General features: G+C 40.4%; 1 protein-coding gene across 3 annotated transcripts in view; it reads left to right on the forward strand.

Annotated features, from left to right (window-relative positions):
• Positions 1–14304, forward strand: part of PANK1 (pantothenate kinase 1) — a 69715-nt gene that overhangs the window by 33385 nt on the left and 22026 nt on the right. For 2 of the 3 annotated variants that reach the window (XM_060034501.2, XM_060034502.1), the window contains exon 2: positions 7913–8265. The exons of the other annotated variant lie outside the window; for it this stretch is intronic. In XM_060034501.2, coding sequence (XP_059890484.1) covers positions 7913–8265 — 353 coding nt within the window. The remainder of the gene's footprint in view (positions 1–7912; positions 8266–14304) is intronic. 3 annotated transcript variants of the gene reach the window in all.

The raw sequence follows: 14304 nt of genomic DNA on the forward strand, positions 1-14304 counted from the left end.
GGGTATGTAGCCTTTCCCGTGGTGATCCATTCCCACAAACATACCTGTGCTTCCTTAACTGTGTTTTGAATTGCCAAGTTTAACATACAGGTTTTGCCTTGACAATAAGGGAGTAATTCAGGTCTTTTCCTACCTGAAGGAGCCCTGGTGATGTCAAGCATCTAACTGGCTAAAGGACTCTGCTCTTGGGTGTCAGGCTTCCCCTGTCATTCTTTTTCTTTTTTTTTTTAAACTTTTTAAATTGAAGTATAGTTGCTGTACAATATTATATAAGTTGCAGGTGTACAATATAGTGATTCACAATTTTTAAAGGTTTTAGTCCATTTATAGTTATTACAAGATCTTGGGTATATTCCATGTGCTGTACAATATATCCTTGTAGCTTATTTTATACCTAATAGTTTGTACCTTTCACTTCCCTACCCCTGTCTTGCCCCTCTCCCCTTCCCTCTCCCCACTGGTAACCACTAGTTTGTCCTCTATATCTGTGAGTCTGTTTCTTTTTTGTTATATTCACTAGTTTGTTTTATTTTTTCGATTCCACATATGATAGCATACAGTATTTGTCTTTCTCTGTTTTACTTATTTCACTAAGCGTAATGCCCTCCAAGTCCATCCATGTTGTTGCAAATGGCAAAATTTAATTCTTTTTTTATGACTGAGTAGTACGCCATTGTATATATATACCACATCTTTTTTATATTGCCATCTTGGATTTCGGTAACAGGCTTGAGATGGGCAGAATATTGCTTGAGACAGGAAGGAACTATTGAGATGAGGAATGCAGGCATACCTTTTTCATGGACAAGGCCATAGATCTGCTCTCTGCTCACTGAAGCAAAATTAAAACAGTTTTTTTTTTCTTTTGCATCATTACAGAGAAGTTTTTGTTTGAGAATTCTAAAATAACTCTGATTATGAAGATTCAACATATTGACTGTAAAAAATTGAAAAACATCATATCAGCAAAGCCAGAAGAAGAAGAAAACCTTAATCCACTATACATAATGCCTGTTAACATTTTGGCCTGAAGTTTCTAGTCTTGTTTTCTGCGAACAATAGCTGTTTAATTTTTATACAAAATTGTAATTGTACGAAATGTACCATTTAATCACCCACACTTTTCACCTAACAGTATATGATGAACATTCTCCTTACATCATTAATTGACATCCTACACAATGATTTTAATGGTGATGTATTGTTCCTTTGTGTTAGTGGATAATCATTTATTTAACCAGCCTTCTATTTTTGGACATTGAATTTCACATCCTCATTATTAGTAAAACTTTAATGATTTTTGTAAGATAAATTTTTAAATGCATGCATAGTTATTTCTTTAGAGTAAAGTGGAACTAATGTAACAAAGGGCATAGGAATCTGGAACTTTTTGATGCATATTTCCAAATAGTGCAGAGGAAGGATTGCAACAGTTTATATTCCCATCAGTACTCTGTAAGCGCTTGTGTTCTTGTATCCTTGCCATGTGACTGAAATATAAACTAAAGAAATCTGGTATGCATTAATTTGAAAGAAACCATGATTCAGGTTTCTTTGCATAAGAGTATTTAATGTTTAGCAGATTGCTCTGTGTGCAGTAATTACGGGTTTCTTCACAATGTTATGAAAACCCTTTTATTAAATTTTACATTTGCCATTTTCTTCAAGGTCCTTAAATAGTTCTTAGGGTCTCAACTGTTACGTTTTATGCTGTTAAAAGTACGGTTTTGGAGAACTTTGTGTGTGTGTATTTAGGATGATAGAATATGAGAACTAGACAGAACTTTAGTTAGTTGGGTTAGTCTACCTCCATCTTACAGATTAGTAAATGGCTCAAGAAAGAAACTTGCCCACAATCATTCTATCTCTTGCAAGTGACAGACAACTCAGACTAGCGGAGCGAAATGGGGAATTTGTTGCTCACGAAACTAAGAATAGGTTCTGTTACCTACTGTGACTGACCTTGGGTAATTCCTTGATCTTTCTAAACCTTGATTTTCTTATCTGTAAACAGGGTGTTGAACTCCACCAAAGGTCCCTTCTACCTCTTAAAGTTCAATGTTTCTATGAATATATTAGCAAAGAATTTCATTATACTATCAACCAAATTTAGACATAGTGAAGGGAAGGCTAGCACTCAGGAAATTTTTAAAGAAATACAGTTTGTATTACACACTTGGATCTAAGTTAAAGTTGTTGTGGTTGTTTTTTTTTTTTTTTAAAGATGTGTCTTTTCTTTTTAATTAATTAATTTATTTATTTATTTTTGGATGCGTTGGGTCTTCGTTTCTGTGCGAGGGCTCTCTCTAGTTGCGGCAAGCGGGGGCCACTCTTCATCGCGGTGCGCAGGCCTCTCACTATTGCGGCCTCTCCTGTCGCGGAGCACAGGCTCCAGACGCGCAGGCTCAGTAGTTGTGGCTCACGGGCCCAGTTGCTTCGCGGCATGTGGGATCTTCCCGGACCAGGGCTCGAACCCGTGTCCCCTGCGTCGGCAGGCAGATTCTCAACCACTGCGCCACCAGGGAAGCCCTGTTGTGGTTGTTTTTAACTTGCAGAGATCCTTAGGCAACTTGAACATAGTCAGTATTCACATAGTGTAAAAATATCTCCAAAGTGCTTGAAAAGTCTCTTTTATCTGTTGATCACACATCATCTTCAAACATCTTTTCCACCTGTTTATTAGTTTGCTTAACAAACCTATTAACAAATAGTGGGGCAAGAAATGCAGTCCTTTTGCTCCCTGTTCACAACTATTATAACAAATTTCAAGTTGGTGAACCTAGGGAAAACTGCCCATGACAGCAGCAGGTTGCTGAGTCAGACCCGTGCACAGAGGAGCTAATCTTGAGCACTGGGCACCTACTTTACGCACAGGAAGACACACCGATGGTAGGGAAACTTGCTGCACTAGGAATGCCCTAAAGCTCTGTGGCTGGTTGTTTGAGAGGAGGTAGATTTTCTCATGTCAGGCCCCCTTAGCTCTTTAAGATTGTTTCCTTGACTGGTAGGAACATCTTTTCTCTCTGTTTGTGTGTGGTTGTTTTGTTTTTGATTTTGGTTTTGGTTTTTTCTCACTTTACTCATTTATGCTATTTGGAATTCACTGTGTAACCCTTGAAATTTACTGCAAGAAGCATAAGTGTCCCTCATTGTGAAGCAATTATACTCCGGTAAAGATGTTATATATATTTAAGTGCCCCTCAGAGACTATTCTAGTGTTCTGAAAAGGTCTTTAAGAAACAGGTTTTGTCTTAAAGCCATTGACTACCACTAAAATTTTTAAATATTTTCACCACACTATGTAGAATACAGATTTATTTCAGGGTTTTAACTACTATCAGATTGCCAATTCAGGTTTGTGTTTCCAGAAATTTTTACACAAATAAATGCAACAGAGCCTATGTACGCTTTTATTAACACTCAGCTACCACATGTTTATCAGCGATACTGGCAGTCCCTGGATCTGGTTCTGCAGGAGAGGGAAGGCTCCAGGGAAAAAAACAGCCAAAGATTTTGATGGAAAGTATACTAGTCAGGACAGGCAAGATATCCTGCGGGAAAAACCTCCAAATCTCAGTACCTTAAAACAACAAAGGTTTATTTCTCCTTCGCACTGTAAGTTCATTGATGGGCAGCTGGGGTTCCAATATGGCTCGTCTTGACTCTGCATCCTGGCTGATGGAGCAATCATTATCTTTAATTTTGGTGGTCACGGTAACAGAGAAAGGGTTCTGCAAGGTCTGACACAAGCCGTAAGTGCTCTCGCCTGAAAGTGACACACACCATTTCCATTCCTAACTCACTGTCCAGATGAAACACATTGCCCGGCTCCATTCAGAAATGGCCAGGAACTGTAGTCTGACCGCATGGGCCAGGAAGCAAGGGAAGCAGCAGCCCTAATGACAACCACAGTTTGCTCTTCTGATTACCAGATATTTGGCTCGCTGCCCCTCCTGCAGGTGAAACACTCATCCCCTCCCCAAAGGAGAGAACCCCACAGTCCCACCCAGTCACAGCATCTGGATGATGCAGTTGGCACTAAATTAGGGGGTCATTTTGACATCAACTCTGGATGTGGGTCCTCTTGATCTACAGACTTCTGAACTAAAAAAGGCATCTGGGTTTAAAAGGGAGGAGTAAAGGGTGAATGCAGACATTCTGTATCTAGAACGAGCATCACTTCTGGCAAACACAGAACAGGCCCTTAGTGGTTCAGCTGAATTTATCAAACCATCTGCATACCCTGGATTAAAGAAAACGTGAGTCATGGATTGTCTCCATCCACAGCTCGTATACGGGAAGTGTAGTTTAGGTAGACCTTGATATCAGGAAGATAAATAAAACTGAACATTTAAAATATGACAGTGTCCTATAAAAGCATTAAAATGTGAATAGAAGAGCATTTAATTTTTCATGAAGGTAAGAAATGAATATAGGTAAGTGAAAGCAATTTCTATTGCCATTCAAACTATAGTTTTCCAATCCTTGCTCCCTTTTACCTTAACCCAAACTGCTGATATGACATTTAACTGAATTTCCAAAACTCTACACTTTCCCCCCCCCTGTTTTGCTGAGTTGCTAACAAAAGCTTTGAAATGGCTCAAAACTGCGCAGGAGGTGAAGCAGGAAGAAGAAACTGGAATTGTAAATAACTTATAAAATGCTTAGCTGTCCCCTGATGCATTTTAAAAAGTGAGACCTCTTTTCAGTTTCCTGTACTTAACAATATCCAACCAAATAAAGGCCATGTAGGGGCTTTTCTGGGTTACACACAACTTATTCTGTCCATTCTGTGCTAAGGTGTCTCCTGTTTTCCATTATCACTGAATTCTTATTTTTTTACTTCTTTATATACTGCAAGTTCTAAGTACAGAATTTTCTCATCCTCTCCCCTGATTTCTAACCTCTACCTATAAAACCTGCTTATCCTGCCACCCTCTGACAATATCAACAACCTGAAGGGGTGGCCCTCTGTACCTTCCTGTGGGCTCATAAAATCATAAACACTTAAGGTTCTTCTTTCCACCTGCCTGCCTGCTGTCCTTCATCCCTCCCTTCCTCCTTTCTTTCCTCCCTCCCTCCCCTACTTTTTTTTCAAACCAGAAGGGGTTAATAAATTATTTACACTTCTTGGTATCTCTTGCTTTTCTCATTAACAGAAGATTGGGGGTGTATCCCTCTAGGCAGTTAGTATAGATCTCATTCATTCTTTTTAATGTCTGCCTAATATTCCATGGTTTGGAAGTCATGCTTTATTGAAGTTTCTCTGTTAAAGGGTATGCACATTGTTTCCAATTTGTTTTGATCTTGCTTTTTTGTTTTTCTTAAATTTGGTCACTGTAAGGGGTGCAGTGAACTTCCTTATACCCATCCTCGAATACTGGTCCTTTTTCTAATATGGTCCAAGAGAGGGATTAACTGCATTTAAAATGTATGTGTACTTTTAATTTTAATAGCTGTTGCTAGATGTTTAACAGATGTTGTTGTCTTTCAAAAATAGTTATCCTAGCAATGTTCCAGAATACCCTTCCCCCATCCTATCCAGTAGTATGTCTTTCCTACTTTGATGAGAATGGATCACACCTGCAACTCCAGTTGCATAGCCTGGGCACCTGTTGATGTACTATAGCGTATTTCAGTGGGGTTGAAAACTAGGGCTCTGGATGGCCTGTGTGATTAGGGGTAGTTGCGATTTTTTGTGTGTGTTTCTTTAAAAATCCATGGAAAGTTTATGGGAGGGAGGGAACTGGAGGCCATTCTTATGCAGTCCACTCCTTTCAAAGATAAGGAAATTGAGATCCAGGGAGGTGGAGGGAGTTAATGTGAGCTAGTTACTGGCTGCTGCTTCTGGGAAGCAATTGGTCTGAATTCTAAATCAAGGATTTACCTACTACCTACACTGTGGGCCATGCTGACAGTAATTTTTAGAGAATGGACCAAGAAATGTCATCTGTGAGATAGGGATGAACTGTTTCCAGTTTTCTATTCTCTCCTGCTAGGCTGGATAAGCAAGCTTCCCACTCTACACTGGGCTGTGTGGGATTTGCTTTGCAAACTTCTGCAAAGATAATAGGACATTTGTTAAATTGGTCTTGTCAGTGGCATTTGCTGCTCTTACTCTTTTTGGGAGTTTGAGGTTTTATTTTTCTATACCATTAGAGTTACTGCTTACTAAGTGTGGAGCAGCTGGCTTGGATCACAGCTAAAATGACAACAGGGAAGCACAGGAGAGAAGATTCTGTTCAGGAATGGCTTCCTCCTATGTACTCCTTCCTCCTCCCTCCCCACTGTACCCATGAAGAGAGCTTGATAGTGGGGCTGCCTAGGAAAAAGAAGCCCTCTAGGTCCCAGGTATGTTCCTGGCAATGTAATCTCTAGGCGTAATGTGCACAGTTTGACCAGGGCTCAAATGGATGTTCTCTAGGGCTGAATAAAATAGGCTTTTTGAAAGAAGCCACTTTTACTTCTTGAGTCTTTAGACTCAGTTTTAATAGAAGTTTCAGCTTTAGCCCATGGAGTCTGCTGAGGAAGGTGAAAAGGGAGACTCCAAATTTTGGATTCCCACTTGGGTTTGCCCTGTGTTCATTACAGAACATATGACAGCCCAGCGTTAACTTTCCAGGTTGCCTCTAAATAAAGTCAGCCTGTTCAGGGAGCTCAGCCCGTTCTCTTAATAACAATAAAAATAATTACGATGGAAATTCATTTTGTCATAGATAAGCCTCTCCAGCAGATTAAAATATAAATATATATTTATATATAAAAATACAACACAGGGCTTCCCTGGGGGCGCAGTGGTTGAGAGTCCGCCTGCCGATGCAGGGAACATGGGTTCGTGCCCCGGTCCGGGAAGATCCCACATGCCGCGGAGCATGCGCGTCCAGAGCCTGTGCTCCGCAACGGGAGAGGCCACAACAGTGAGAGGCCCGCGTACCGCAAAATATATATATATACACAAAACATGCCTTTGTGTTGCAGACCTGGTCAGGAGCTATGCTATTTGTGGGCTTGACTCTCAGTGGTCATGGTTCTTGTGGCTTAGCTGTTTGCAAGCCTGCAAGTTGGAACCTCTGGGGAATGTAAAAAAAAAAAAAAAAAAAAAGCACGTGCCTAGATCCTCCCTCAGAATTAAATCAGAATCTGTGGCAGAGGACACATGGGTGAGGTGAGGACTTCTGGGCGGGCCATTTGAGGTGGAGAGTTTCTCTCCTTAATAAAGAAAGAAATGAGTTGTAGCTCAAACTGTTCTTTTGAGAATCCTGTCGCCATAGGGATCATCATGTGTGCCCCTCAGCTCTCACAGCCCACTCTCTCTCCTTTCTCCTTCCTATTTATTCTGTAGATTAAAGCAGTGGAGTCATGTCATATAAAGGCAGCACATGAAGGCAAAAATTGAATGCTGTAAAAATGATCATCGAAGAATGAGCTAGGAAGACACGGTGAGGCGTAGAGGTCAACGTACCATCTCTTGGTACACTTAGCATAGCCAGCGTTTCCTCTGGCATCAGAACAGATCACTGTTTTCTTTGGCTGAGATTCTGATAAAATAGCATTTGGGAGCCAGAGTGTATGCAAAATATGTATCTTTAAGTACGGGAGTTAACTCTATTTGGTGAGATTCTGGAGCCCTGAGAACCACGTGGCAATTGAGACTGGCTTAGGGAATCTTATTCTCATCTCACATTCAATTCCGAGGCCGATTCTGAATGAAATGTAGGCAGAATCATGGACACCATTTAAAGTGTGAATTTCTCCTCGCCTGTCTCTTTTAGGCACCTAGAGTTGAATTCAGGTAAACTGCATGGTAAATGCAGCTATAGATGCAACACCACTGCATTTCATTATTGACTATTCAAAGACGGCCCATTTCTTTGTCCAGAATTCAAGGGCACTCTGTCTTTCTGTCCGCTAGCGTTCCCGTGGTTCGGCATGGATATCGGTGGGACGCTGGTTAAATTGGTCTACTTTGAACCGAAGGATATTACAGCTGAAGAGGAACAAGAGGAAGTGGAGAACCTGAAGAGCATCAGGAAGTATTTGACTTCGAACACGGCTTACGGGAAAACCGGGATCCGAGACGTTCACCTGGAACTGAAAAACTTGACCATGTGTGGGCGGAAGGGGAACCTGCATTTCATCCGCTTTCCCAGCTGCGCGATGCACAGGTTCATCCAGATGGGCAGCGAGAAGAACTTCTCCAGCCTCCACACCACTCTCTGTGCCACGGGAGGCGGGGCTTTTAAGTTCGAAGAGGACTTCAGAACGGTAGGTCCGCTTTACCCCCCTGCAAACAACAAAACCACCTCTTAGAGAAAGAAAGAAAACCTCTCCCATGGCCATGATCATGGCATCTCTTATGGAAGAACCTGACCACTAGGCTTGGGACTTTGGACAAGCTTACTTCACCCCTCTGTGCCTCAGTTTCCTCATCTATAGGAGAGTAAAAATAGTTTCTGCCTCATAGGGTTGTTACATGAAGGATTGAATGAGATAATATGTACCCAGCACTTAGTGCTCAATACATATTGGCCGTCCTCATCATTTTTGTTACAATTATTTCTGCACAATATGCCAAAGACAAGGTGATGTAAATCCCCTTCTGAAGTATTTTAGTTTTCCACAGACTCATGTTTCATGAAAACCATAATCATTGCGCCAGTTTCATAGATATATAGACTGAGGCCTGCAGGAAAGGCTTTCTACGCATCTTACTAAAAATAATTACTTCTTTCTACCCATTTGCTCTGTATCATTTGTGTTTTATGAATGTCCTTCAGAAGTTTTGCTCACAAACAAAAATGAAATCTTTGACATTATTTGGAGGTGAATTGCTTTATTGGTGAACATGCTTTAGGGAATATGGCTCTACATAATAAGAATAATACGATATCCTGACTGGCAGTGTTGCTTCTTTAGACTTGACAAAGTTGGCTAAGTGGAAGATATGGGTGAGTGACATGGAGTCCTAACTTTCTCTTTGTTAAGCAATCCCTAACACCTATGTGTTCCAATTTCCCCATTTCTACAGTCAAGATAATCTCTATACTGTCTAGCTTCATCTCACAGGGAATAAAATGAGAAGAAAGAGAAACAATAGATAGAGAAAATAAAGAGAATTCAATTCACAGTAGTGATTGAACATAGGAGAAGGAAGGGTTGGAAGATGTGGGGATCAGTCTCGCCAGAAAGTTTATCATTAATGAATAAATTAATAAATCAATGCATTATTCATGGTACTTAATAAAGCTATAATTGCAAATTTTATTTGCATCATCAAAAGTAACATCATTTATCTCATTGATAAGTGGTTTCTACAAGAGCTGGCAATAGAGCCCTAGAGCATTATATTAAGTCAGATTGATTATATGCAGGTTTTGGCTTTTCCTCCTGTGCCCCTTTCCCTTGCCAGCAGAATCTGACACTGCCACTTACTTAAATGATCCATGGGATCTTTTTCCCACTAAAGGGACCCAATGATTGAAGAGTTTTGAAACTGAGAAAGTTGAGATCCAGGGGCATGAAAATTAAGTTCAAATTCATAAATGAAAAAGCACTGATCCTGAATTCTAGTGCTGTTTCTGCATTTAACTAGCTGGGTGACTGGGCAAGACACGTCCCTCCTGTGGGCCTCAGTTTCATCATTTTCAGAAAGTGGCAGTAAGGTGTTTAGGCGGATAAGGAAACTAAAGCTAAAGAGAGATGAAGAGGCGCTAAATACCGTCCCCTAGGTGAGAGCTGGGTGTCGGCTCAATTCTGATTCAGGAAGTGCTGACCCACCCCTAGCGCTGTGAGCTCCCCAGGTCCCTCAAGGATGTCCTCTGTGTCCATCTCCACTAGGGAGCCTGAAGTGTACCAAGGTGACCTGGGACATTTAAGCAAACTCCATCAAAGTCTCCGTCCCTCCTCTTGGGTAATGCCCTGGATTCCAGAAAGTTACTCAATCTGTGTTGGCCACGAGCAAGTGTGTTTCTCAAGTTTCTGAACTGAGAAAGGTCATATCTTATTACGGCCAAGATAAAGAAGCCTCTGCTCCTTCAGGAGGTTTCTGGAGCCTAATGAACACACTGGTGCAGGGAGCAAGTTTGGAGTATTTGCCTAACAGCCTGGCCATCTATAAAAGAAAGTATTATATAGCCTGCCTTCTATTTCCATGCTCAGTCTTGGCCAAAGTGAAGACAATTGAAGACAGATCTCTTCCTGTAGCCCATCTGTCAGTAAGTGATATGCCCTGATCCTTCCAAAGTTTGTGAGGATGAATAGGTTTTATCATTCTCTTTCCTAAGCATTCATTCTCATTCAACAAGTATTTATCATACTCTATCAATGCAACAAATACTGTTATGAACAAAACAAAGCCCCTGCCTTCCTGGAGCTTATATTCTAGTGCAGGGAGATGGTCAATAATCAAAAAAGTGATTATGGAGTATATCAAATGGCAATAAGTGGGGAAAATAAATAGGTAAGGGGGATAGGAAGTGCTGGGCAGGTCTTTGTGTGATGAGGTAACTTTGGAGTAGGAACCCGAAGAAGAAATAGAGCAAACCAGGCTGGTATGGGGAAGAGTTAGGGTTAGTAAGTGCTAAGGCCCTCAGGTGTAATGTATCCAAGCTCTTCCCTTTCCAGAATGGGAAATTGAAGGTGCACACTAAGTTGTAAAGGATCAATATATACTACTATACTATGTAGTAAACAATCTGACAAATAATAAAGCAGTGTATATACATAGCTGTAAAGTCCTGTCGTTGTTATATAAAATCACTCTTCTGAGCATAATACAAGTTTGCAGACATGTATTTTAAAAACCCGAGTAACTAGGGCTATCTAAATGATGTTCAGCCGACCCTGAATAGTTAGCAATTGTTATGTCTGATGACTGTGTCCTTTTCATATATAGTAAATGTATTTAAATCCTTAGATAATGTTAATTAGTCTTCATCAATTTTAGAATGTACAAGAAAGAGTTACAAAGCCACGAGACAAGCATTAAACTAGACCCCTGTGTAGAATACTTCCAGTTGAACAAAGCTGCATTTCTTTCTTCCTTTTTCTTTCTTTTTTTCCTTCCTCCTTCTTCCTTTCCCCTCTTCCTTCCTTCCTCCCTCCCTCCCTCCCTCCCTCTCTCCTTCCTTCCTTCAACATTTTAGGATCACTGTCACAAACAAATTTCTGCCTGGCAAAAGTTTGCCTTCAAAATTAATGATTCAACAAAATGGAACACAAAAGACAAACTTAAACAACATATGCTCCAAGAGATTGGTAGGCCAGTGAAGAATCCTACAATTTGAGAGAGTGGTTCTCAAAGGGGAGGCTCCCATGTGGTTGTATATCAGGGCACTTAATCCTGTAGAGTTCATCGAACTTTGTGTTTCTCCCCACTGTCTATGTTCTGCGAGTGTTGTTTTAAATAACCTACCAGAATATTTTATGTACCAAATCTAATATTTTCATCCACAAGGACACTTCCCAACTTCAACAGGAGTCCTATTTAGAATGCAAAGTATTCTAATGATAGAAAATTTTTAGAAAAAAGTCATCCCTTTTGTCCACTTAGCTCTTCATTACAAGAGATACTTTTCCTTGTAAGTTTTGTTCAGTTCAAGACTAACATTTATTAGAAGTTAGCAGTGACTCTTTTCCTTTTTTAGATGAAAACAAATACCTACCGTCTAAACAAGCAGGATATAACAACAATCTTACTGGGTTTACATGAGATTTAGGGAACAGTAAAAGATTCTCTTATAGTTTCACTACATTTTTTTCAAGGTGTGAGGACTTAAGAATTGGCCTTCATTAAGCCAGAAATCTCCAAGGACACAACCGAAAAAAGTTAATAATGGTGGAAAAGTCATCAGGAGGGGATAATAAGGTAATTGTGGATGTGTGAAATTCTAAATCTAAGTAGACCATTCATTATTAGCTGGGTTCCTATTATTAATCCAGGAACTGATTTGTGATATTGCAGGAGCATAAGCTTTGTAGATACCGTCATCCTACCCCTCATTCTGGCTCGACCCTTTTGGCCATTCGTGTACCCCTTTTATCACTGGGTGCCAGGAGGAAGAAGCCATCTTTGAGGTTTTGTTATTTTTCTCACTCATGGAACACATTTGAAATTTCTCTCTCTCTCAGGTCTCAGTTAGCTGTCCTGTGTGAGGAGAAAAGAGCCCCGAGTGTAATTTATAATTCAGAGTCCACCATTTTATATGCAAATTGTTCTTGGTTTAGTAAGATAACCTTTTCTGCCACTTCCATTATGATTTATGGAGCCAGGGTCAGCAAAAGCACCTTGGGAAGTGTGGGGTATCACACAGATGCGTATTTTATTCATTTTGTGCAAAACCATTTGGTGACTCATTTCTCAAGCACAGGAGAGTGATGGGACTGGTTTGGGGTAGGTCCATAGAGAGTAGGTATGGGACCTCCTGGGATGGTTTTTACCAGATTTATTTACTCAGCTATTTATTTAGTTACTTTTTAAGTTTATCTTATTGAAGTCTAGTTGATTTACAATGTTGCATTAATTTCTGCTATACAGCAGAGTGATTCAGTTATACATATATATACATTCTTTTTCATATTCTTTTCCATTCTGGTTTATCACAGGGTATTGAATATAGTTCCCTGTGCTATACAGTAGGACCTTGTTGCTTAGCCATCTTATATGTAATAGTATTTATTTTGGACAGACTGAAGCACATAAGGAGAACCTCTTAGAGTTGTATCCTGAACATGTGTTTAGAATCCATACTTTTTCTAATTTCATCATACAGGGAATCACTGAATTCCTTTGAGAAATTAGAGTTTTCGGTTTGGAAATGATGTTTCCAAATGTATTTCAACTTGAGATAAGAAGACCTGAATTATTTTACTTCTTATATAAAATGCATGTATAACTCATGTTTCCAAAGCATGTTCACACAGCCATCTCACTGGATTCTTGAAAACAGCCCTGCAGGTTAGCCAAGACAGCTGCTATTGGGGAGAGTATGTGATTTTATTGAAGGCCTGTTGTCACCGTACTGGAGTGGGGTCATGCATTAATCCCAGCTCTTCAGCTCCAAAGTCTGTGTGGTCCTAGGACTAACAGCGTCAGCATCACCTGGCAATATTGTTAGACATGCAATCAGAAACTCTGGGAGTGGGACCCAGCGATCTGTGATTTAACAAGCCCCCCAGGTGATTCTGATGGCACCTAAAATTTGAGAACCCCACTGCACCCATGCTTGCTTGGGTGACTTTGGGACTAGGCAAAGCAAAGTTAGTTTATCATAGTAGTAGTTTGAAAAAAAAATTACTTTTTTTACTCTATTTCTTCCCCTACTTCCGTTATTTACAGAGTTTGAGTCTTAGGGCAAGTTTGGTTTGTTGGTGTTAAGTTTGCGGAATAGTTTAAGCTTAATGATTTAGGAATTGGCAGAACTCATACTTTCCGAAAGTGCTAAGGAGAGTCACAAGCAGTGGGGTGCTGAAATCAGCTCCTACTGGTTCACGAGAGCCCATTGTGCGCATGAGAGCGCATTGTGTCTTCCCAACGCTGTGTTTAGTGACATCGTGTTGGTAGCTTGAAGTTGGCTATGGTGGGAGTGATTATACCATGGAAATTGGTAAATGCTATAAACCAGGGCATTTGCTCCCAGAGAGCTGGTTGTTAAACATTTACCAGCACGCCTTGGTGACAAGGTTATGTTCACATTAGCTCAAGCTTCATCTGCATGTTTGCTGGATCTGATGGTTTTTTTTTTTAATTTGAAACTAGCTGCCAGCATTTAAAAATTGGAAGTTTTCACATAAGAATCTGGGTTTCCAGCTCTTGAGAAATAGAATCATTTGGCAACATTAAGCCCTTATTACCACATGGCAACAACGGGCTGCAGTGAATTTTAAATACGTGTGGATTGTCTGTGGGCCACAATCCCCATCATTCTGTTACTTTAACATTTAGTCAAGGGACTTCACTCCTTTATTGGCTCCTGCAGCATTTGCTTTTGTTACCCTGGTATAAAGAAAACTAAACCCAAAGAAAGAGCGTTTCTCCATAGCTGGGATCTGAACATCCTGTCCAAGTAATGATTTGACTCATCGCTTACACTTGGGAGCCTGTCTGTATTCCTGGATGGAAAAGACCTTTGAGGGAGGTCTCCATAGGTCTCCATGAAAGCGACTAATATTTCTGTTTCCCTGTTTGGGGATGCATGACCTCAGGCTTCAGAAATATCCATCCCTCGGTGAAATGTTATAGAAGAGATGTTCGTTTGCTGCTAGCACTTTATTTGAAAGTGATTTTGAGGGGAAAGGTGAGATCTT

This window comes from Delphinus delphis, chromosome 16 (assembly GCF_949987515.2).
Source record: "Delphinus delphis chromosome 16, mDelDel1.2, whole genome shotgun sequence".
NCBI classification, from domain to species: domain Eukaryota; kingdom Metazoa; phylum Chordata; class Mammalia; order Artiodactyla; family Delphinidae; genus Delphinus; species Delphinus delphis.